This window comes from Festucalex cinctus, chromosome 19 (genome assembly GCF_051991245.1).
Source record: "Festucalex cinctus isolate MCC-2025b chromosome 19, RoL_Fcin_1.0, whole genome shotgun sequence".
Taxonomy (NCBI): domain Eukaryota; kingdom Metazoa; phylum Chordata; class Actinopteri; order Syngnathiformes; family Syngnathidae; genus Festucalex; species Festucalex cinctus.
Genome location: NC_135429.1, coordinates 7,042,125 through 7,066,096, shown reverse-complemented (window position 1 = coordinate 7,066,096; position 23,972 = coordinate 7,042,125). Strand labels below are relative to the sequence as shown.

General features: G+C 37.5%; 1 protein-coding gene across 1 annotated transcript in view; it reads left to right on the top strand.

Annotated features, from left to right (window-relative positions):
* Positions 1-23,972, top strand: part of csmd2 (CUB and Sushi multiple domains 2) — a 175,266-nt gene that overhangs the window by 75,358 nt on the left and 75,936 nt on the right. The window contains exons 6-16 of the mRNA XM_077506435.1: positions 11,197-11,309; positions 12,729-12,806; positions 13,425-13,512; positions 13,604-13,728; positions 15,695-15,816; positions 17,383-17,486; positions 18,053-18,165; positions 20,665-20,847; positions 21,726-21,916; positions 21,985-22,120; positions 23,356-23,550. Of these exons, the coding sequence (XP_077362561.1) occupies positions 11,197-11,309; positions 12,729-12,806; positions 13,425-13,512; positions 13,604-13,728; positions 15,695-15,816; positions 17,383-17,486; positions 18,053-18,165; positions 20,665-20,847; positions 21,726-21,916; positions 21,985-22,120; positions 23,356-23,550 (1,448 nt within the window). The remainder of the gene's footprint in view (positions 1-11,196; positions 11,310-12,728; positions 12,807-13,424; positions 13,513-13,603; positions 13,729-15,694; positions 15,817-17,382; positions 17,487-18,052; positions 18,166-20,664; positions 20,848-21,725; positions 21,917-21,984; positions 22,121-23,355; positions 23,551-23,972) is intronic.

Below are 23,972 nucleotides of genomic sequence, written 5' to 3'. Positions count from 1 at the left end.
CCTTATAAACCAGTGCTCCTTATATATGGATCAATATTGAGCCGCAACAGGTCTCGCTGTCAAGACGCTATCAGTGAGCCTGCACGATCGGTGACGCGCATGTGTAGAAGGTCCCGCTATCTTGGATTGCTAGCAAATACTAATACTTTATCTCATAGAAAATAATAAAACAGCTGTTAATTCATTTTGGGAGTGAATGGAGTTGTCAGAAAGCTGGTTTGTAATCTATTAATAAAGTTTGACTGATCTATCTGACTGTTTTGTTGACATTCCCTTTAGCACAGCACCATCTAATGGATGCATAACGTAACCCCAGCCTCTACTGTAGCGCCTTATACATGGAAAAAAGTTTTAAAATATGTATATATGTATATAACACCTTATAGTGTGGAAAATACGGTAATTTAATTATTTTATGCACAATTCCTACACAATTCTCATAAATACATACTGTAATGAGAGCACGGCCATTTTGGGTTTCTCTATTTGCGATCTGGCCTGGTCCCTAGCCCGTGCAAAAAGCGGGGGTCAACTATAAATATATTGTTAAAAAAAAACTTTTCAGTTCCTCTTGATCTAATTAAAAATAGGCACATGTTGTTTGCAAGCTCTCTACCACAACTTTTCAAGTATTTCCCTCACTAGTAATCAGAAGCGATATGGAAAAGGTTAATCAAAACAGCAGGAGTGAGTTTGAAACATTATTTAAAGTGTGGATATAATGAGGAAGCAAATTAATGGCGATAATGTATTAAGATCGAAGCAAGGTCAAGTAGTGTTTGCACGGCAACATCTCATTACACTGCCTCCGCATACTGTCAAAGCTGATTGATCCCCCTCTCCGCCCACAGTTAATGACACCAGTTGAGGGTTTGACTGCCGGGAATTGAACCAAAAATTGGTTGAGCAAATGCTTGTTTCACCATCTTGCTAGTTAGTCCCAGAGTGCATTGGTAAAGTGTACAACATGGTTATTCAAGCAAGAGTCTATTAATTATTGACATTTGAACAATACACTTGTGGGCCGTACACAGTAGCTTTCAGCTGTTAAATGTGCCAGGCAAAAAATGGCCATGGTAAAAGTTGAATGTTCTCATTAAGTGATTTGTTTTTGCCAGTGCTTTTTTATTATTATTATTTTGGAATTAGGACTGCTGATTTCCTTGTTCAGACCATTAAATGGCTGGCTTTTGAGTACTTGCATTTAGTGAGTGCTTGATCATTTTTTTTTTTTTTTTTGTTATTTTGATTCAAATATCCTTCCAGAAGCGGAGCGGAACCGTGACCCATGGAACCACAATATACTCTTGTGATTTCATTGGGACTCAACAAATTTAATTAAACTATAGTTTGAGGAAATTCAAGTCAGCGGGGGTAAAATATAAGCAGCAGAAAAAAAACACAAACAAAAACAGGTGTTTTCTTTAATAAAGTCTCCAAACGCTTTCAAACCACTTTACATACACGTGCAGTGCTATAAACCTGCTCGGAGCAAAGCACAAAACTATTTTAGCACTCAGGAATCATACACCATGAAATTAGTAAACTACACACAGTGTGTTCTTGTTTGAAGACTAACTAACCTAAAAAGAGCAACATCTGTCAAATGTTCTATTTTGAAGGGGTTCATTTCAGTTGAATTCGCAGACAGAAGCTTAGAGGCGTATATAGCTGAATACAGATCCTTGCGCCAAAAGGTGTTTCTGACTTGGGAATAAAATTTGTGATTCAAAAAGAATAATGGGACAGGGTCATGAAGACAGAGCATACTTATGGCATCATTAATCTACATAGAGAAAGAATAGGACTGGAAACAAAGGGCCTGCAATTTATAGTCACTATATAAACTGCATTACAAACAACATTAGATGCAATTATTGATGTTGCTATTATTTAAAAAAAAATGCAGCTTATTCCATTTGCATGCAGCATAACAGCTAAATGCTGCTTCACCACGTTTGCTTTGAAACTATTAAAACTACAAAACTAAATAAACTGATAAAAACTCAACTAAAACAAACAACTGAAACAAACTCACCAAAAACTAATTAGAACTAACACAAATTGAAAAGTTGAAACTATCATATAAATAAATATAATAATATAAATAAAAACTATTATGACAAGTCTAAATCTGTGAGAACAGTTTAAAAAGTGAAAATGTTAAAAATTAAAATGTTAAAGGAGCAGAAATACACCAATATATGCAAATATTAGATGACAGATATGCAAATATTAGATGAACAACTATGCAAATACCAAAAAAAATAAAAAATACAAAAATACATAAACATGAGGTGATTGATGTGCAAGTGTTGGACAAGATAAGTATAGCACTAGATTAAATATTTTTCTTCTACTTGAATATGTTGTATTTGCACATTTTTGTCTCACTTTTACTGTTTTAACTATTTACAAATTCACAAATATCAGACAAAACATATTCCAACAAAAAACGCAAATAGTAGCAGAAAGTATCATGACTATATCATAAAGAACAAAAAATTGTACCAAAAAAAAATAATCCTCATTTGTTTTTGTTGTTTGGTTGATATTTGACTGCTATGATTTTTTTTCCCCTCCCTCCTTTCTCATGTGTTCTTTTTTTCATCTAAGAAACTCAGGACACTAATTTGGGAACAGCCAGGCTTCTTCTGATTATTTTTCGGGTTTGGATGAGTTATGACTGTGAAGACAAATCCCTTGTGCGTTTTTACATACTTGGCCAACAAATCAGATTCTGATTTTGTGTTGCAGGTGAAAATAAACTCAAATTTGGATTTTGTGGAAAAAGCCATAATGGATATTCTCCACTCGTCATTTTACCATTTCTAGTGTTTTTTTCGGTGTGTTTTTTTTCATCTCATTGTTAATTTATTTCATACGAGTACATAATTAACTTCTCCTTCCAATTGGATAGAACAATAAGAAATAATACTTGACCTAGATAGATGGATGAAAAAAAAAGAAAGAAAAAATACATAACCACAAAAGCCCAACACAATCCTATGTTATCTCTGAAATTATTTTTGGACTGAGAGAATTGAAGGTTAATGGAACAAAAAAGTGGGGTCTTTAAGGCAAGGATGAAAGTTCCCACTCTGTAATGAAAAAAGAATGGGCCATTTCCACTTTGGAGAGAGATGCTATCGTCAAGGTTTAATTCCACTTGGCCTCTTTGAGGATTTGCGCAACATGTAAAAAGTTAGATCCGTGTTTGTTTGCACAGATTGTGAGAACTCATTCTACATGAATAGACTAAATCGCTGGACTAGTATTAAACAATCAAATATTTTGTAAAACAATTATTATATATTCTTGGTCCTGAACATAGATAAATGAATATATCCTGTCTCTTCATCTGTCCTCATTTTCGGTGAGTGCTATATGACGTGAAACCTCGAAAAAATGCGTTATGGTATAACGTATAAATATTGTTGACAGGCCAATAGAGCAAACAGAAGTGGCCATCTCAGGTAGTTATTGCAAGTAAAGGTTTACTTGAGCTTATCTGTCGTATTTTGGTCATGCTAAGTTTAGGTCCGTGTTTGTTACAATTTCCACAGTGAGCAATAAAATAAATCAGATCCCAATGAAAATGTCACGGCATAACACCGAAGGAAAGCACAGGTCAGATGAATCATTGTTCTGAATTGTGGACAATAATGGGCAGATGCCAAAAGGAGAAGTCATTCTCATTAAAAAAAAAAAAAAAAAAAACTGTGAAAGGCAGACAAAGGGCTAGTGTACACAACACAGTCCATCTCTTGTGCATTCGACACTTTTCCGTTAATGCTTTCAGGATGAAAGGGAACGTATGAACAATAGACGGGCTTTGTGTGTGACCGATGCACCAATTAAACTGAAACGACATCTATGGAAGCGGGTGGACATCCAGATGATGTGGTGTTAAAAGTGGATGTTGCGATTATCTATAGCCGTTCTTGATACCTGGATGTCTAGTTGGCATGGCGCGCCTCGTCCGTTGTGTGATTGCTCTTGCGCCACAGCGCTCTATGACGTAAGTCTTCTGCCGGTGCCATCGGTGTTGCAAGAGGCTTCTTGTCACATCAATCCTCAAACCTTCAGCGAGATCAGTCAAAGTTAAAATGCATGAAATGGCCGGTATCGAGAAAGTTAAGTCACAGATTAATTCGAATGAAATGAAAGGGACGGGGAACTCAGAAGTGGAAATCTAGATCTTAACATGATTTTCGTTCAGATTATATTTTTTAACCAAACGTTTGAAATGATTAATGTATTTCTATGACAACAACGCATTTACTCCAACAACCTGATGATAAATAAAATAGTTTACAGCATTTTACTCCAAATAAAATCTTGGCATGACTTTGATCTGATCTCTAAATGTATTATACTTTATCAAATTAATTATCAGAGTAGGATTTTTTATTTTTTTTTCTTCAGATGCCACGCTGTGCCTCCTCATAGAAGCATAGTAAGGAGTTGCTTCTCCCCCACCATTTTCCTGCTAATTTTACTTACCTTTCTCATCTAAGAAATTGGGGCCCCTACCTGGTGACCAGTCAGACTTCCCATTTTCTCTCTCTCTCTCTCTCTCTCTCTCTCTCTCTCTGAATTTAAGTTTACTGAAGGTCACATAGAATGGCCAATCAGTGTATTGAAATGTCTGTATTCTTTAAAATAGCGTTGAGAGTTTCTACAGCTCTCATTGTTGGCTGCAAAACTATGCAATACAAACAAGGTTTAGCCAAAATGTGTTTACTGTTAATAGTTTTTTGTATGGACCCCCCCCCCCCCCCACACACACACACACACATACCCAAGTGGTGAAAATCAGCTTATTGGTTGACTGCTTAATTCTGCTAGCAGTCAACTGACATGCGGTCAAGCCGAAAATCAAACAATCGGCCGGCAAAAGCACACTGTCTGCTCGGCGTAGGTGCAAAGAGCCTGAGTGGGAGCCGGCCTAAAATCACATCAGTTCCTCTGAGCAAGTTGTTGTCTTTGAATTCACAGCGGTGAGGCACAAATATAAGCTGCTGATATGGTTTAAAGAGTGTAAATGATCCCCTTGTGTCCTTATGGGGAAGGCAGAGGGTGACTGCCGCACTAGAGCAGCTATAGTGAATAAGAAGACTTAAATGTATTCGACTTTGTACTCAGAAGATTTGTAAGCCGATGGAGTTAAAACAGCAGTTGTGTGTATGTGCTTTGGAATGCAACTGAAGCTTGTGGGTTGCGTCCTATATCAATCACCAAATTATGTCGGACTTTCGAGAACGAAAATCTTCAATTCTAAGCACTTTCGAGCGATAAAAGTGTCTAAAATTGATTACGGCCTCACTTATTTTCACACATCCTACAGATTGAGACCAACCATGACCAACCTTATTTCATTGATGAAACATGCACCATAAAAGAAATGTTGATCACTTAACTGGTTATAATGCTCACACCTGAAGTTAATTAGCTTCCTCCATGCATTATTTCGACCTTTATATATTGTGCTAGCGTTTAATGCGTTGGCTTCCTTGTCATTCTTTAAAAGGGAAAGTTCTGACTCTGCACTATTTGTCCATTATAAAAAGTGCACATGAGCAGATTGTATGGCAACAGTTTTATATGCCATTTAGTTTTACGAATGTCAGTAAGTTACTGTTGCTAATGGGATGTTGTTAAATCAGGGACACATTTAATGATCGTAGGAACCTCAAAAAATGATTTTTAAAAGATTCACGTGTATTTCTGGCAGTTGTAGAATTCAACAGCAGCCACTTATAAAAGTAGTCCATTATCAGTAAACATCTATATTTAGTATTTATCTTCTCACGGTTTACAAGTTAGAGAGGAACCAAACTTCTCACTTGATTTGTTACCTCAGTAAATATTTTCATAATGGGTTTATTGTCTCAATTACTTTATTTTGAGTCTGTTTGTCGGTGCACCACGTTATTTATTCTCTAAATTATGGTTCTATTTGGAGTAATACTGATAGTAGGACAGGTATTTAAGAGGTGATAACGTTCAAATCGAGATAAAGGAATAACACATTGTCCTTTTCTTTACTAATACCGAAAAAGTTTGACACTAAAATCGCCTCTTCCTTTGTCACTGGAATACGTTGTCATTCATGGATATATCCTAGATTCCATCAAATTGTTTGTGGCATTTTACAGTTAACAACCAAATGCCCGATAAACTCTTGTCACGGTCATTTTTTTTATTTTTTTTTTTATCTGATATAACAAAATACTCCCTGTAAACCATACATGCATTGGTGTGCATACAAAAAAAAAAAGATATCAAGCTATTGTGTGGTCTTTATCTGTATACTCTAAATACAGCAGTAACCTTGAACTATTTTAATAGTCACTTTGATCTCCGCAATGCGCTCGCCTTTGTTTGCGTTGCTTCTCTGAATGTTTTCATTGCATACGACTTTGTCGCTTCTGGTTTATTTGTTTGTTCTTGATAAGCCGTCAGTTAAATACAAGGATGAGGGTGCGGCAATCAGTCCTTGAAAATGACATTTGTTTAAAGTTATGTTTGGTCTTGGTTCAAGTACCCGGAAATGATACTTGGTTAAAAATACAACAATATAATAAATAAATAGTCACCTTGTGTATGATTCATTACTTGACTTAAAGTCTACATTTATGTGACATATGCTGTATTCAGTTACTTTAAGATTAGATTACTTGGTTGAAAAAGTAGCTTAGTTATTTTACAGATTACTTTGATTTTAAAAGTAATTAATTTAGATTACCATCTACTACTGTGAATGCATGATTCAGGATGGTTTGGACTTTTTGTCTGAATTATGTCTACCCGGTAGTCGTTCTGTTCATTATTATAAATGTGCATGGTGGCGTTTATCATTAACTCATTCACTCCCAGCCATTTTCACAGAAGCAATCCCGTTCGGTCCCGGCTTTTTTACTGGATTTTGACTGATTTTGCAAGGCCCACAGAATATTGTGTTCAATTACTATAAAAGCATGGAACCTACCAAAAGAAAGATTAAAGTCTCTTCTTTCATCAGGAAAAAAAAAGTAAGTTTCTGTTTCCGTTTTAAAATTCTAAGTAATTTAGCTTTTTTTTTTCTAGATGGCCCTGGTTGATCTCCTTTGCTCTGCTGCCACCTGCTGGCCGTTTGTGTAATAACTACCATTTCTGCAACCGTTCTTTGCAGTTGAGAGGCTGCATCAAAGCCTTCTGTATGCTCTAGCATAAAAAAAACAAAAAAAAACAAAAAAAACGTCTAAATACGTCTTTGGGACACTTACAGCATTAAAAAAAAACGTATTTACATGTTATTGGGAGCAAATGAGTTAACTGGCAGATGAGTGATCAAAGTAATGACAGGAAAAGCCATGTATATTTTTGTCTTATTTTTTTATGCAAGCTGGTGGTTATCATTCATAACGGCAGTAAATGTATGACGAGTCTGTGTTTGCATGTAGCTGTGCATGACGTTTCCATTGTGTTGATAGACTTTATGCAAGGTGGCAGTTAGAAATATCTGGCAAGGAAAGCATTATAGTAAATGACCGGTTGCGCAGGCCCGACTCTTCCAAGCATACCCAAGAAACGGAAGTGCATTAAACTTGAGCGTGCATAAGCACACTCTTGCAAACTTTATTGGCCTTTAGATGCCCACTGAGTTGTAACATGTCATGGACTACCTAGTGTGATATCGCCCTAAAATTTGTCTAACACAAGTCATTAATCTCACTGGCGGCAAAATCGATTGCCGATTAAGTGGCATTGAATCCTCTACTTGCTTGAATTAAGATACTAAGGGTTTATATTTCTCCCCCGTTGCTGCTGTTTGCATATGAATTTTTAAATGGGGTATACATAGAGATTTATGTATTTCTCCAGCTGGAGTTGGGTTTTTATGCCCGCTGTACTGTATATATTTAACTTGAAATGCATGTGACATATTTGGAGAAGAGAAGATGATGGGAGATGATGGGTGACGTGTTGTTCTTCCTGGTAGGAAATTTCTTTCAATCAGTGTCCATATTATATGTTGAGTGAAGGCAGAAAATTAGTCAAATGAAGATTTACAAGTGGGACCAAAAGTCTGCCTTTAAATGACACAGGAGCTGCTGAAATAGAAGAATGGATATTGTGTGTCTTTGGGACCAGGCATGGTCATGATGAAGTTCCAAACTCTCTTATATGAAACATTACTGCCCCGGAGGTCTTGCGCAAAACTTTATCGGTTGATGGGTTTCGTTTACCGTGTTTCAAGAACTGATTGAACAGTATTGGCTGCTCAGTTGTTTGGGGAGTTTACAGTATTAAAATCCCAAATTTGTTTCATGTCTGAAGGTCACAGCCAACGCTCTAATACTGCCAGGCCACACTTTCACACTGATTACTTTCACTTCACACGGGATTTTGTGTGTCTTTCAATGGCGAAAGGCCATTTGAGTGTGTCTGCATGCACAATACACGATACTTTATCTGGATTAGTCTGTTCGATGCTATAGCGCACATCATTAAAATGCCAAAAGTTTAGTTGGGTGCTTTAAAGTCACTGTGACCCCCACTCCACTGCGTAGACATGCATACTGAGCAGACTTCTGATTGATCTTCCAAAGTAGCCGCAATTACAAGCGACGTCCATCCCGTCCCAGAACGGTCCCTCGACCTAACTAACCATGGAAACACCCACATGTGAACATGAGCTATGTTCATTAGATGCACTCAAGCCCTAAAACTGTGATTTAACACGTTTGATCCTGCTATAGAGCCAGTCACCTCGGACACTGAAACTCCACCCATTACTTAGTATTCATATCACAGCAATTGCCTAGAATACAGAACAGATGACGAAAAAATAATGTAATGCAGGAAAAAGGACGTTTGACAAAGGTCAAAGCATTCAAGTCACTAACGTATTATACATAAGTGCGGAGAAAAAAACGGATGATTATACACGGGTGCTTGTTATATACAATATTTTATGGTAGTTTTCCCTACTAATTTCTTTGGTAATCACAAAAATTTAACTCGGGGGTGGGCCAAATTAACTGGTCCATGAACATATCCAAACTTTGGTTTAACAAACTTTGGAATAACCTAACTACCAGATGAACAAAGGTTTATCATTGACGTGATGGAATTATGTAAGTGGTGACTTCATGAAAAAAGTTTTAATTGTGGGAAGCATTCCCACACAAGTTATTGTGATTTTTATTCTCCACACTTTTTTGCCACGTAACAACTCACACATAATACTTCCAATTTACATTGTTCAAATTTCAACTGGCTTCAAAAATTCACGCCTTCCTGGGTATAGATCGTCTGATTCCACATTACTAACAGTATCTGCACAATTTAACATTTAATATCAACTTTGCCCCATTCGTTTTGAATGGGACAGACGTTAAACTTTTTCTACGTATCACTTTCTACGTGGCACAGTTGGTAAAGCAGGTAACCAGGAGGTTATAATTTTATAATTTCATAATTTATCTCATGCATTCAAATCTTAGCATTCATCTTTCAGCATTCCCACGCAATTTATCCAGAAATCGCACTTAGTCTAGTTGTACGTAAGTTTGAAATATTTTGGAAACCTTCAAACCAGAGAAAGTAAACTATAATTTTGAAAGAATCCTTAACATGTCGCAAACCATCGTGGGATACAAAACATAGCAGCCTTCAATCAAAAACATCCTTCTTGTTCACCTTGCCCTGGCCAAAACACGTTTTATTGGAGTAGAAATCATTAAAAAGTCTCTCAGACAGTGGAGCTCTGGGCCCAAGCAAAAGAAAACTGATTTAGCGCCGTGCTCTCAAGACAATAATAAACTAATACAGGGAGGTGCAATGGAACCATAGAAAGCACAAAGAACCACAACATCCTTCAGAAGACCTCCAACAGTCTGCTCCACACTAACTGCACTGCTCCCCGTAGTCCCCTTCATTTTCAGACTTATATGTTATGTGGAAAAAGTGATGAAATCTGGAAAGAAACTGCCCAATGTGTTACGTGTTATGGTGGGATGATTGAGTCTTTGGTGTTTTTTTTTTTTGTTTTGTCTTGGGTTTTTTTTAAAGAGGAGGGTTGGGGGGGGGGGTCCTGAAGTCATTTTGTGTTCAAGCTGCCATAACAGACAAATGGAAAGTGTTCGTTCATCCTCCATGTTTGAATAGATAGGTGGATTGAATTGGGGCTGAAAGGGGCAATTTGTTGAATTAGGGTTGCAGCTAGCAAGTATTAGCCTACTCAAAATTCTGTCAAATAATCAAGTATTCAGATAAAATGAATAATGTATACTGTATTATACGCATGGAAGTTTTTTTTTTTTTTTTTTTAGCATCCTTAGTTCGCGATTAAACATGATTTCAGGTTGATGTGTTGATGTTGGTGGCAACAGTTAGAGGGGCAAAGTAAAGTGGGCTAAGGCTAGTGACTAGTTTCATCTGCAAATTGAAATTAAGAGAGCGCTTTTGTTGTTTTGTTTTTTTTCCTGAATGGTAACAATCCATTTGATACCAGTTCTATGGGTGAACTATTGTTACCATATGTATATATTTTTTATAATTTATGTTAGGGATGGGCGAGTACCGATACCAGGTATCGGTATCGGGCCGATACCAGCCTTTTTTCGAGTACTCGTGACGCAGACGAGTACAAGCGACCGCTGGCAGAGGGGTAAGACGTTAAGTGAGTCCTCCTTGCCTGTAACTGGCGCAAGCTTGCAGCAGTTTTTCACCAAAACTTCACCAGTTTCGAAATACTTCAAAATTGTGAATCTTAAACATTCTTTGTATACAGCAATGCTTGTTTTAAAGTGCTTTATAAATAAAGTTGAGTTGAGTTGAGATGAGATTCTTCAATCATTAACAAAGCAAGGCCTGTCATTGATGGATTGACCTTCCATCAATATTGATAGAATGCCCAGCTCTGAAATATAATTGTGTACAAGCAAAAGTCACTTAAAAGAATAAAAATTGAATAAAAAATGGACATCTGTGTTTATAGAGAGCACTTAGCCAAAGGTGTAAGAGATTTAAATAAATAAAAAAGCTTCAAAAAGTTTCTCATCATTCTAGAAGTACATAAACGCTTGTAATTATGTTGCTGTATTTGTGAGCACTGGGCCTTTTCTTTGCCAATTTGCATGCTAAAATGTTCCCATCCTCATAATCGAAGGTACTTAGGTTCACTCTTTCTCGATGTACTTACAGGTTCACCGGCCCCAACCTTCCCTCCCCCATTATTAGCAGCAAGAACTGGCTCCGTCTGCATTTTACATCTGATGGTAACCACAAGCTGAAAGGTTTCAGTGCCCAGTATCAAGGTAGGATGATGTGAATCACATCAAGTGTCTCTACTTGTAGATTCCGATGAACATTTGTTTCACTGACATCCTTTTATAACCCAACTTTTTTCGAGGTTCTAAGTCCGCCCAGAACATTCACTTCCAGAGGAATTATTTAGAAGCAGGTTGAAGTTATTACGGATTGCAGTGCAATTTATAACTGTTACCCTCCAGAGAGAGGACGTACTTCTTCCATTTTTGGGCACTCAATGGCTGCTCGCCTATTGAGCCGCACCCCAAGCGCAAAATCTGAACCTGCGAACTTGTGTCAAAAGATAATTCATAATATAAGAGGGCGACAAATCTGCTGAGCGCACTCATGTTCCCAGGGAAATAAAATGTTAATGACCTTACTTTTCATTTTGTTCCACTCTCAAGACGACACTGAACAGAGAAGATGATGTCAAGCCCGGTCGAAGAAAATATATATTTTTTTTTTTGTGCGCATGAGCAAAAAACGTGCTTTTCAAATCGTCATCAGTATTTCTGTTTTTAATTTGAAATGATATAGCATCCACTTATATATCCACTCTACATTGACGCCTAAATGCAATCCCTCCCTCTACCACTGCCATTTCTCATGGTATTACACTTTTAGGTTCAAGGGCCAACTCGGAGAAAGGATGAGCTGGGAGAAATGGATTATTCTCCACAAAAAAAGCTGCTCGCTACGGATGTTTGGCTTTCAGAGGCAGTGGGAAAAGGCAGACAAATAAAGAGGAAAGTCAGACAGAACCATGTAGAATGCGAAGAGGGAATGGGAGGTTGGGATTGCAAGGTCACTTGTAAATAAAAAAAAAAGAAGCAAAAAAATGATACAAAGTGAAGATGTCACACTTCAATCTAATTAATAACGTTTAGTCATTCACCACCCGCCACTGGCCATTTGCATGGTGACAATTCTCATAAATCCACAGCAAGCCTCACTGGAGAGATTATCGGGCTGTTGATGGAATGTTTGCACTCATTAAATTGCTCTCATTTTCAGAGACTTTGGTGGAAGCATCAGACGTTTCATGAATACACTCTTTATTCTCTCTTTTTGTTTGTCAGCATGATAAGATAAACTACACTTTACCTGTCAGGAACTGACAAAGTAATCAAACTAAATTAGTATAAAAAGAGTAGAGATAGTTTGATGTTGTTTTTGAAAATTTTCAAATGTTCGTTGACAAACTAGCAGCATTTATTTTCTTAATTTATCTTTAGTCATCGTCAATCTCCCTGGGATTATATTGCATCGAAGTATATAATTATGCTATTATTTAATTGTCAAAATTTGTTTTATTTGTTCTGTGACACCCAGTTCCAAAGGAGTAAATAAATAAATAAATATATATATATATATATATAATATGTTAAGAAATTTTTTTTTTTTTTTTTTTTCCCCCTCTCCAGTGAAGAAGATGACCGAGCTGAAGTCTCGAGGTGTAAAGATGTTACCGAGCAAAGACAACTACCACAAGATATCAGTGTGTAAGTCAATAAAGATGTTATTGATGGCTTTGCAAATTGCTTTGTTTACTAATATCACTGGTCAACAAAATTTTGCTAAATGTGTGAGTCAGAGATGCATGCAAGTAAACTTTTCTAGATTTTTTTTTGGCACTGAGTCCGAATTTGCCCTTTTTTTGCACGTCAAGTTTTAATAATAATAATAATAATAATAATAATAATAATGCATTTATTTAGTAATTTGAAATTCAGCAATAGCTAGGTGGATTTTTTAAGTTACATCGCACGGTAAAAATCACATTTTGCAAGCTTTATATGGTAGGTCAAACTTAAAAACAAAAAATGAAAATATCTTAAACCTGAAGCTCTAGGAAAAAAGATAATTGAAATGAGTGTCAAAAATATGTTTAGGGAAACATAAAGCCATCTCTGATCAAAATTTGCTGTTGACCAGTGTAATCGGCAACAATAATATGCTTAATGGGAAACTAATAATTTAGTGCAAGTATAAAGAATGACTTGTTTAATGTTGTATTATGCTATATACCACAATGGCTATGTGGTGTCAAATTGTTTGCATGTTAAATGCAATTCTGTCTTTTTTTTTTTTTTCCCCCAATGTGCATGTTTTTACTGCAGTATCTCAAATGGGTGTTGCACAAGGACACAACATGTGTCCTGATCCTGGCATCCCAGATCGAGGCAAAAGAAAAGGCTCGGACTTCAGGTAAAAACCTGTCGATGTGTTGAATATTTAGATGGGAATTTTTTCTTGCCATCACAAGATTCTCCCTGAATGTCACGTCACCTGCCCACAGGCGAGGAGCCACCGTGCATTTTTCCTGCGACGAGGGTTATGAGCTGCAGGGCTCCAAGAGCATCAGTTGTTTGAGAGTGACTGACAGCTACGTGGGTTGGAGTGACGAGCGGCCCATCTGCAGAGGCAAGTGTTGAAACTGTGCTTGACCATGTTGCCGCTGGAGAAATGGAGGTCACGACAACCTGCTACTTGTTTTTATGTCAAAACTAAGGTTTCAGGATTTGAATATGGTGATGTGTTTGTAGTAGTTTATTTTATGTAGCACAAAAGATTTGGCAAAGCCTCTTCCATCTTTATTTCCATGGGAAAAATAAACCAGCTTTGATGTGATGTGTAAATGAGAGAGCCAATCTCTCCAATGGGATTTCCTATTCATTATTTTGTGTTGGACTGGGTAAGCGTTTCGGAAAAAAAATGGATAGATGGGAGGATGATCCAATTAAATCAAAGAACCCAGTCAGTGATGTAACAAGAGGCCAATGTACAATTCCTGAATTGAGAAACATTTTTTTGGTCATAGGTTCTTTGTTACATTTGCTTTAATTGTTTGATGGAACAAAAAAAAAAAAAAAATCTATATAAAAAAAATGTTTGCAAGGTCAGAACAATGTGGCTTTTCTAAGTGTTTTTTATTATTATTATTATTATTTTTTTTTAACCATGACACACATTCAGGTCCTTTTAAATAATTTTAGGCACTCTAAGGTACACACACGCACACACTTCCCTTCAAGCACTCGTTGAAATTCTGCTTTAATTTGAAAGGATGTTTAACAGCTCTACCATGCAGATCCCCGCAGGCCTCGATAACAAAAGTCACATTGTCCTTTGAAGGATGGGCTGCTTCAAAGTTTTCACAGTCCCACTGCACTGACGACCTATTGTTGTACTAACAGATTGCTTTGTTGTCTACAGATTAGTTAGGGTTTCTTATGATTGTGCGTATCACTGGCTTCCATATACAGAAATAAATGTCAAAGCTCCCCTGTGGATGTGCCGTCGCTCCAATATTGGAGATTCGCTAGTCCTTTGCAATGCTAGTTCGTTGCCGCTCACAAATTGTATTATAATTATTATTATTGTTGTAGTATTAGTTGTTGTTGTCATCATTGTCGTTGTAGTGTTTATGTGTCAGATAATTATTATTTGAATGACTTTGTCACGGCCCCATGGTGGAAACTTGAAAACTATAAAATCTAAGACTACAGTGAGACTTAAAATTTTCCTCCCTTCCAGGCAACATTTTGTGTCAGCTGCTTTTTGATCTTATCAGCTGAATCAACATTTTTCTCTGCATTGCATGCTGAAACTGTCTTCTTAGAAGTAGACTAATACTGTTTATGGTTCTTTATTTACGACTGTCATATATATATATAAAAAAACAACAACCCTGAAACAACAACTATTTTGCTTCTAAAAGGAATGATTTATCACTGTGAATATTCATTGAAGTATCTGTCGCTCACATTGTATTTCGAATGGTGCAAAACGTTAACTCTCCATTTCGAAAGCTCACTGTGAAGAGAAGCATCTTACTTGCATCTGACGTTATATATGGGGGTCTGGAAGATTTCACGTAGTTTTATTTCTCCAAGTTATGTTTGCAATCATAAATCAAAGTTGACTCTTTGGCATGGCTTCAAGGATTTTCGCAGACAAGAGACCGGTTTAAAAAAAAAAAAAAAAAAAAAAGCTTAAAGTTTTCCTGTACTTTCCAGATTTTGACCATCCTATATTTAATACCAATAAAAACAGAATGTATCGCTTTGTCATCTGTACTATATATAACACTTTTATGTTTAAGAATTAACCCTTGAGCGAGTTCATATGGAGCTGATTCCAAGTTAACCAAGAGAACCAGATAATGATGTACTAATACGACTGTAAGAAATCCAATTTCGATATGTGCCTCCGAGGCCTAACCACCAATGAAGGAACTGAAGGGTTTCATGATTAACTTTATCGAAGGCTGCACTTAGGTCAAGAAGTATCGCAGTACAAACTTTAGGGATGATCTAATGCTGATCACTGCAGTTTCCACGGTGATCAACTTTTACGTCCCCCCCCCCCCCCATCTGCCTAATTTTAGCTCCAATGTGTGGAGGTCAATTAAAAGGACCAAGTGGTGTCATGACATCTCCAAACTACCCGGTCCAGTACGACAACAATGCGAACTGCACTTGGGTCATCACTGCGACAGACACGTCTAAGGTAGGAATCAATAAAAAAATTAATAATAATAAATGCAAACATGACTACAGAGTGTGAATTCGGATGTTGTTAAATCAAATCAAAAGATGCCGCCTAATATTTCTCTTTCAATATGAGCGATAAGGAAAATGGGAAAGTAGAATGAGTCTGCACTGGAAACAGGCCAGTCAGAGACAAATGGACTTGTTTGAGACACTTGTGGTGAGGAGAGAATGTTTAAAAAGCAAAAATGGTTTTGGTGTTTCAACCACCACGAAGGCCACCCAGTCTCACATATATTCTCAAATAGTCATCCTGAAAATGTAAGCTGTTTCTTGCTTAGTTCTGCAAGTGTATCAGAGGCTAGTAAGTCCTGTGTGAGCATTAATGATGGACAGCACATTTGCCTCTACCTAGGGATGTCACGATAAGGGCAATATCGTGATATAGTGATATTAAAACTGCCACAATATCGTCGTCGTCATGTTCACAATATTTAAAAGGAACACATCTGTTAAAAAAGGTCAGGTTGATTTCCATTTGTGCAGTTCTAGCACCCTCTAGTGGCTAGTTTTAGTGCAATTTAATTTTCATTAGGGATGTTTTGGCCTTCTATGTTTAAAATCTATGCTAATTGTCAGATGAAGGGGAACCTAATTTGCTTGTAAGCCATCAATGTGTGCTTGCATGACCAGGTAAGTGCCTCAATATTGTTATTAGAGATTGTAGGTGGTTTATATGCATTGCTGTTATGTACAAAAGCACAATATTGTGCTTTTTTTTTTTTTAGTATGAGCTCTTTTTATACAATATTGTGACCTTTTTTTAAATATCGCCAACACCCCCACAATATCGTGATAATTATCGTATCGTGAACTTCATATCGTGATAATATCGTATTGTGATGTTTGGATATCGTTAAATCCCTACCTCCTACCATGGGAAAGTGAAATAGCTACTACTGTACCTTAGAAAAGGCTAAACTACTAGCTAACCTAAGACACAATAAATCACCTTCAATTTATAAGGTCTCTATTATTGCCTAAGCTCGAAGCCTGGAAGAACAACAGAGTTATTGTGAGAATGTCACACATGTGACGGGAGAATGGCCCATGTATGTTTTTCACATACTCGGCCAATACATCGGATTCTGGTGTTTCTGATGTTCATTATCAAGAGTTTCAGTTTCCATTGGTTGAATCATCAGAAACTACAGACCACATATGCACAGTATGTGATCGAGTATTTCTCTCAGTGTTTCTAAATTATCTTCACTTGGAACTTTAAGGGTTAGGTTTGAATTTGAATTAATCTGACCTTCTACATGATCTATTTTGTCAACCATAATGGCAATTGTTGTTGTTGATACACATTACATTACATACAGATTATATAGAATTATCAGTTACGTATGTATGTACTGATGAAAGATTTGAGGAGTCATCTTAAATTTCAAAGGGATAAATGAAGCAATTTGAGGATGGATGGAGGTAAAAAGTGACAGATGCAAAAGGCCTCTGCCAGTTATGTTTCATCCAGCATCTGTTATTTAAATGAGTCTCCTCACTGTCCCCCATTGCTGTCTAGGTGATCAAGCTGACTTTTGAGGATTTTGACCTGGAGCGAGGTTATGACACACTGACAGTGGGGGATGGCGATGTGGTGGGGGACCAGAAGACGATCTTTCATGTGTGAGTGACGCATCTGACCCACACTTCTGACTTCACTCTGCTTAAGATCAAATGTTCTTCGACCAATTTGTGTCGTATTCAGAATCTAATTTTATTGTTGTTCCTTGGACACCGTAATCTTTAGTTTCTCTTATTTATTTTCTTTTTTGGCAAACCTATTTGATGGAATTGTGCTTGTTGTAGTCCATAGCATGTGTTCAATCATAACGACCACTGGAACTTGATAAATTGCCGGAGACCGTCATCAGACACCACCTCCTTTATATTCCAACCACCTTCCAGTTGCCGTGACTAAAATTGGAACCCTTAATCACTTACCCTTCATGTTAGAATTCTCAACTAATTAGAATTGAGTGAAGTTACTATTGAGATTGGTGCAAATTACTTCTGTGCCACTGACTGATCTTGACTCTATTTCCCACTAACAATTGTTTGCAATTCATTATTTTTCTTTTTTACTTGCTTGCATCAAATATTAGGTTCACTTTCTAGACTCTGTATTTTAAATTGATATATAATGTCAGATGATGAAGCAAAAAATGAGAATTAATAAATGTGTTTATTAGCCTGTCAGGTACCACCACTCCGGACCTTGTGGTCAGTACCAGTCACCAGATGTGGCTCAATTTCAAAACAGACGATACCAGTGGCTCTCTGGGCTTCAAGGTGTCTTATGAAGGTAAGAGCTGCTTGAAAGGTGCACGTGTGCTCCTGTGAGTGGGGTGTCTGCATTGTAAAGTGGTCATTGTTTTATGTAAATGAAGCTATATTTCTTACTTTTCCCCCTCCTGAAGGGTGATCAAGGTCAAGTGGTGCAGCCTTTCAAGAGTCTGTTGCTTTAAAAATCAGTTTACCTTTAGCTGCATTGCAAGTCTCCCTGGCCAACAAATGCTTGTTTTTCATCAGTAAAAATAACCCAGAAAGTGGAACAGTATGCAGAAAGCAAATGTAATTAAAACAATGAGTTCTGCTTAATGAAGGGGAAGATATGCTTTGAATTCCTTCAACTCTGAAATCTAATTTGCATCCTCACTTGTTTCTAAACCCTGTCAATACCATATACTTTACTGCGCTGACTTCAGTGTTTTCAAATGTTCAAATATATATATATATATATATATATATATATTTATAGTGTTTATAGTGTTTTTCCGATACAGGGTATCGGTGAGTACTCACAAGTAACATGCCGATACCATTAATTCCAATATAGGATTTTGGATGCAGCATCTTGTTTCTTGCTTGTTCTCGACATTCACTGATATGTCTGATATGTGACATGTTCACTGCATGCCGATCTAAGATATCCTATTGGCCCTTGAATGCTCTGAACCAATGGCAGGACAGCTTTTTCATATTGAGGGGAAAAAAAAAAAAACCTTAGGTATCGGTATGGTATCGGTACTGCAAAGCTGGGTATCGGAATCGGTATCGGGACCAAAAACCGGTATTGTAACAACACTAACATGTATGTATATATATATATATATATACGGTTTAATAAGTGATATGGACGGATGAATTTATAAGATGAGTGAGTGTATCAAATCGAACCAAATCCAATCCTTCCACTTTGAAATATATTGAGTTACATCTTGAATCATCTTTTATTGGAGAGATATATCTTAGAAGGAAATAGCACATTTACAGTACTGACAAGTTCATTCAATGTACACAAAGAATTTATTGCATCGTACCCTCTCGAAATGAGCCGCACGATATTGAACCGAAAGAACCATCCTTGAATCGTTTCACACCCGACATATTGAATGAAGACCGTGTCGAATTGGCTTTTGCCAAGTTGAGTCAAGCCAGTGTGTATCTCTAAATAATTATATAATATAAAAATTTATTAAAACACAAATTTTAAAACTCACTCTTAAAACTGGATGCCATCTTCAATTATGAGTTGAATGTAAGCCTATACTGTGCCCATTAAGACTTCCGGGTGTCTCCCAGTATTTGGCAAATAAAGCCCTTTTGTCATTCTCTGCCTCATGAGATCTCATCAGTTTTGTTGTTGACGGTAATGTGAGTTTGAGAGCCCATTAGAATGCTTGGGTGGTTCTGTAAAACCAAAGAGACAGGGGTAACAAGCATGCCATTACGTTCCTTCCCTTATTCATAAGAAGCAAATACTGTTTATACTTGACAAAACGTACACAGAGGAATCCGGAAATACACATAAGCATAGACTAACACATTGTCATTTAGTAGATTTGTATTACTATTCACATTGGTTAACATTGGTGATATTATCATATATTTTTGCTTACAATTCTATCGAGCAGAATTGTTTTGGGGGCAGAGCACGTGCAGTGGTCTGTATTTGCAAAACATCAATGTTCTTTCAAAACTCAAGGAAGGTTATGTCGGATATCGCCTATTTTGTATTCATTACGCAATACAATATTTCCTATGTGCTGCATTATTCCCGAGCTGAGTGATAATGATCTGGTAGTTGTGCAAGTTGAAAGCAAGATCAAATGTAGCATTTCCATGGGTTGATTAAGATTAAGAAAAAAACCCAACACGCATGCATTTATGCTGTCCTCTGTATGGAAGCAGCATAGTTATTTACCTCTTTATTTTGCCAACAAAATACAATTAGCTTTCATAAAACCAACTTTATATAAAGTTCACAATGCTTGGTTATGAATGTCAATGTCAGAAGAATTAATTTACGGTAGGGATGTAACGATAAGGGCAATATTGTGATATCGCGATATTAAAACTGCCACACTATCGTCGTCGTCATGTTCACAATATTTAAAAGGAACACATACGTTGAAAAAAAGTCAGGTTGATTTCCATTTGTGCATTTCTAGCACCCTCTAGTGGCTAGTTTATTAGTGCAGTTTAATTTTAATTAGGGATGTTTTGGCCTTCAATGTTCAAAATCTACGCTAATTGTCAGATGAAGGTGAACCTAATTTGCTTGTGAAGCGATCAATGTGTGCTTGCATTAGCAAGTAAGTGCCTCAATATTGTTTTTTGCGATTGTAGGTGGTTTATATGCATTGCCCACAATATCGTGATAATAATCGCATCGTGACCTTCATATCGTGATAATATTGTATCGTGATGTTTGGATATCGTTACATCTCTGATTTACAGTATGTGTAGGTAACCTTATATAATATTTGAATGTACCAAGTGGGTTTAATCTTCCCAACAGAAATCGACCAAGGCAGCTGTGGTGACCCCGGCATCCCTGCTTACGGTAAACGCGAGGGGACGGGTTTCCGTCATGGGGACAGGCTGTACTTTGAGTGTTTGCCTGCCTTCGAACTGGTGGGAAAGAAGAACATCACCTGCCAGAAGAACAACCAGTGGTCGGCCAAGAAACCCAGCTGTGTTTGTAAGTTCCTGCCTTGCGCATGTATTCGCATCAACACAATGAATTTGTGTACATTAATATGCATGAGGGGTGCAGATGAGCACGGGGCTGTTGCATAATAAATGGCCGGATTATCTCCACAGTTTGCAGAGAACCGATGTGAATTTTTAAACAATATGCCAGTTTGTTTTCTAATTATCACAAAGAAAGACAAACAGAGTTGACCACCACTGATAACGTAATAGCCCGTTTGGTAATCTCTGTTATCAAGATAAACATATGTAACTTAATCTTGATAAATAATTTAGTTTAGTTAATGATAAAGATATCTATCTTGTAATTGACACACAGCAGTGAAATGATCTTCACAAATCTCATTTTCTGCCCGTATTTTTTGAAATGAACAGAGCGAGGGCATCTTTTTGAAATTACACAAATTAACGCTGACGGATCCACATCTTCACCAGTGCTGTTGCTATTTTGGTCTCACCACTGTTGGCATTTATGCCAACAAACATTCTCTTTCGCAACAGAGCTTTGCAAATACTGTTTCTGAGGCGATATTTCTTGACTTTTCCGAAGTAAGACATATTGTCCTCAAGACATCACGCTCGATAATGTGATGTTGCACAAACCAGAGATTGTTGTCAACGCTAAACTATGATGTCCATGTCTGCATGGTGAAATACTAATTGAATGGTTGAAAATCATTTTCTATTTAGCAAATGACCTTCATTGCGTTTAGTGAAGTGTGCCATGATGATTATTCATTTATTACTTTCCAGTTACCTTCTTACTGCTAAGATTAGTATGAACTGAATAGAATATATCTCACTAATATAATTAAGTTCATTTTTCTTCACTTTCTGCTCTGCATATTTTCTCTTACCTCTGCACAGTTTCCTGTTTCTTCAACTTCACCACACCCTCAGGGGTTCTGTTGTCCCCAAACTACCCGCAAGAATACGGCAACAACATGCACTGTGTTTGGCTGATCATAACCAACCCAGAGAGCCGGATTAATTTGGCTTTCAACGACCTGAGCATGGAGAAACAATTTGACTTCCTCTCTATTAAGGATGGAGGAAAGGTACTTTGATTCTCAAATCTCAATTCTGAAGAGTTCAATTCTGACAATCGTCATTGGTCTATTGCCAGGCTGAGTCTCCCATTCTGGGCACCTTCTCCGGTGACGTTCTCCCACCCCCCATAACGACCAGCGCCCACGTTGCCCGCTTGGAGTTCTTGACTGACCACACGTACACAAACAGAGGATTTAACATCACGTTTACAAGTAAGCATTAAAGGTGATAAATCGTATTAAAGGTTTACCAGAAAGCCTGGCTGGAATTTATGTTTTGCATCCTGGATTGTGTACTTGCCAATGCATAGGCAAATGAACCTCATAAATCAAGTGTTCTAACAATGAGCCACCTATCTCGCACAAACTCCTCTACCTATATGCGACACACTCACACACCAAGTGACTCCAAGGAAATGACAAACTCCCTGTCTTTTTTGTCTATACGGAAGCTTGACATCTAAATAAATCTAGAACAAAGAGGAAGAATCCTTAGCTGACAAACACATTGCGGCAGTGCTCATTATATTCTATTCTGGGTTGCTGCTGACTTGTGAGGCAATATCCAGATGGGTTTTGTACACGCTGGTAAACCTGTTTCACGGATATACTGTACTATAGTGTGTGTTTTTTTGTTTTGTTTTTTCCTGCAAGATATGCTGCAGTCATTGCATATGCACAAGTGTGTAATGCGCCTGAACACGGAACTCCAAAATATGAATTATCCATGTCAAAGTCTTGAAAGTAAGACAGCTGTGACCTCATGTCTTGCCACCCCAGAAACAAAGTATGTTGCTAAATTGGCATTTTCCCACATATTCCTACCCCAATCCCGAAATCATTCTGACCTTAACAAAGGCAAAAGGCACCACAAATCACCCTGCCGAGCAAGGGACTCCCCAGTGAAGCCACATTGTGAAAAGCACATGGCGGCTCATGCATTATAATGAGTAAGTTGTAAGGGGTGAATATATAACGAATACAGCCTGGTGACAGGAGCTGTCAATTGAAGGTGCCGCTTAGTTCCAGAGGACAATGTCATCTGACTACAAGACAGTTTTCCCCCCATCATTCACGTTAATTAAGGAAGCGCCAAACTGCATTGAGACCATTCGGGGTGTGTTAATAAATAACAGCATGATGGATGATGTGCGGCTCGCTCTCTGTTTGAGTTCAATGGATCCATGTGGGGGATTCATCAACACCTACGTGTCACCCAGCTTCGCGTACGGCTAAGAGTTAGTGTGAAAGTAGCGCAGGTGATGCATTGGCTAACTTGTGTTTGTTCCAGGGTTTTGACATTAGTGACTGTTCGTGTGTCTCTGCAGTCGAACCTACTGGATTCTGTTTCGATGGATTTCAAAACATCACAACAAATAAATCTTTTTTTTTTTGGAGATGAGACTTCTACAACAAAATATTGTGGTTCTGTATTTTGTATCTTGCAGCGTTTCGTCACAATGAGTGCCCCGACCCAGGAGTCCCGGTTAATGGGAAGCGGTTCGGTGAAAGCCTTCAGCTGGGAAGTTCCATCTCATTCCTTTGCGAGGAAGGCTTCGTGAAGACCCACGGCTCACAAACCATATCCTGCATCCTCAAGGATGGCAATGTAGTGTGGGACAATGCCGTGCCACGATGTGAAGGTGAGAAATATATTTCTTCTTTGAATGTAGATGAGTGCAGCTGGGTTGGATTGTAAACCAGACAAATTTGAGAATACCGAAGGAGCGCTGTTATAGATTGGAGATTTCCATTATAATTAGTTTTATTTGAGTTTACATACATATTAGGGGTGTGAATTGCCTAGTACCTGACGATTCGATTCGTATCACGATTCATAGGTCACGATTCGGTTCGATACCGATTAATCCCGATACGAATTTATAAGTCGATTTTTTTTTTCAATTTAAATTTAGAAAATACTAATCAGTAAACTTGTACAGTGTAAGATTTGTATGAAAATGTATTATTTATCTAAAACTTCAGTTTTATAACAGGTTGTAATCTGTTTCATGTTTGAACAGCATTGAAATAAAATATTAAGGCTTAATGTTCCATTAACATA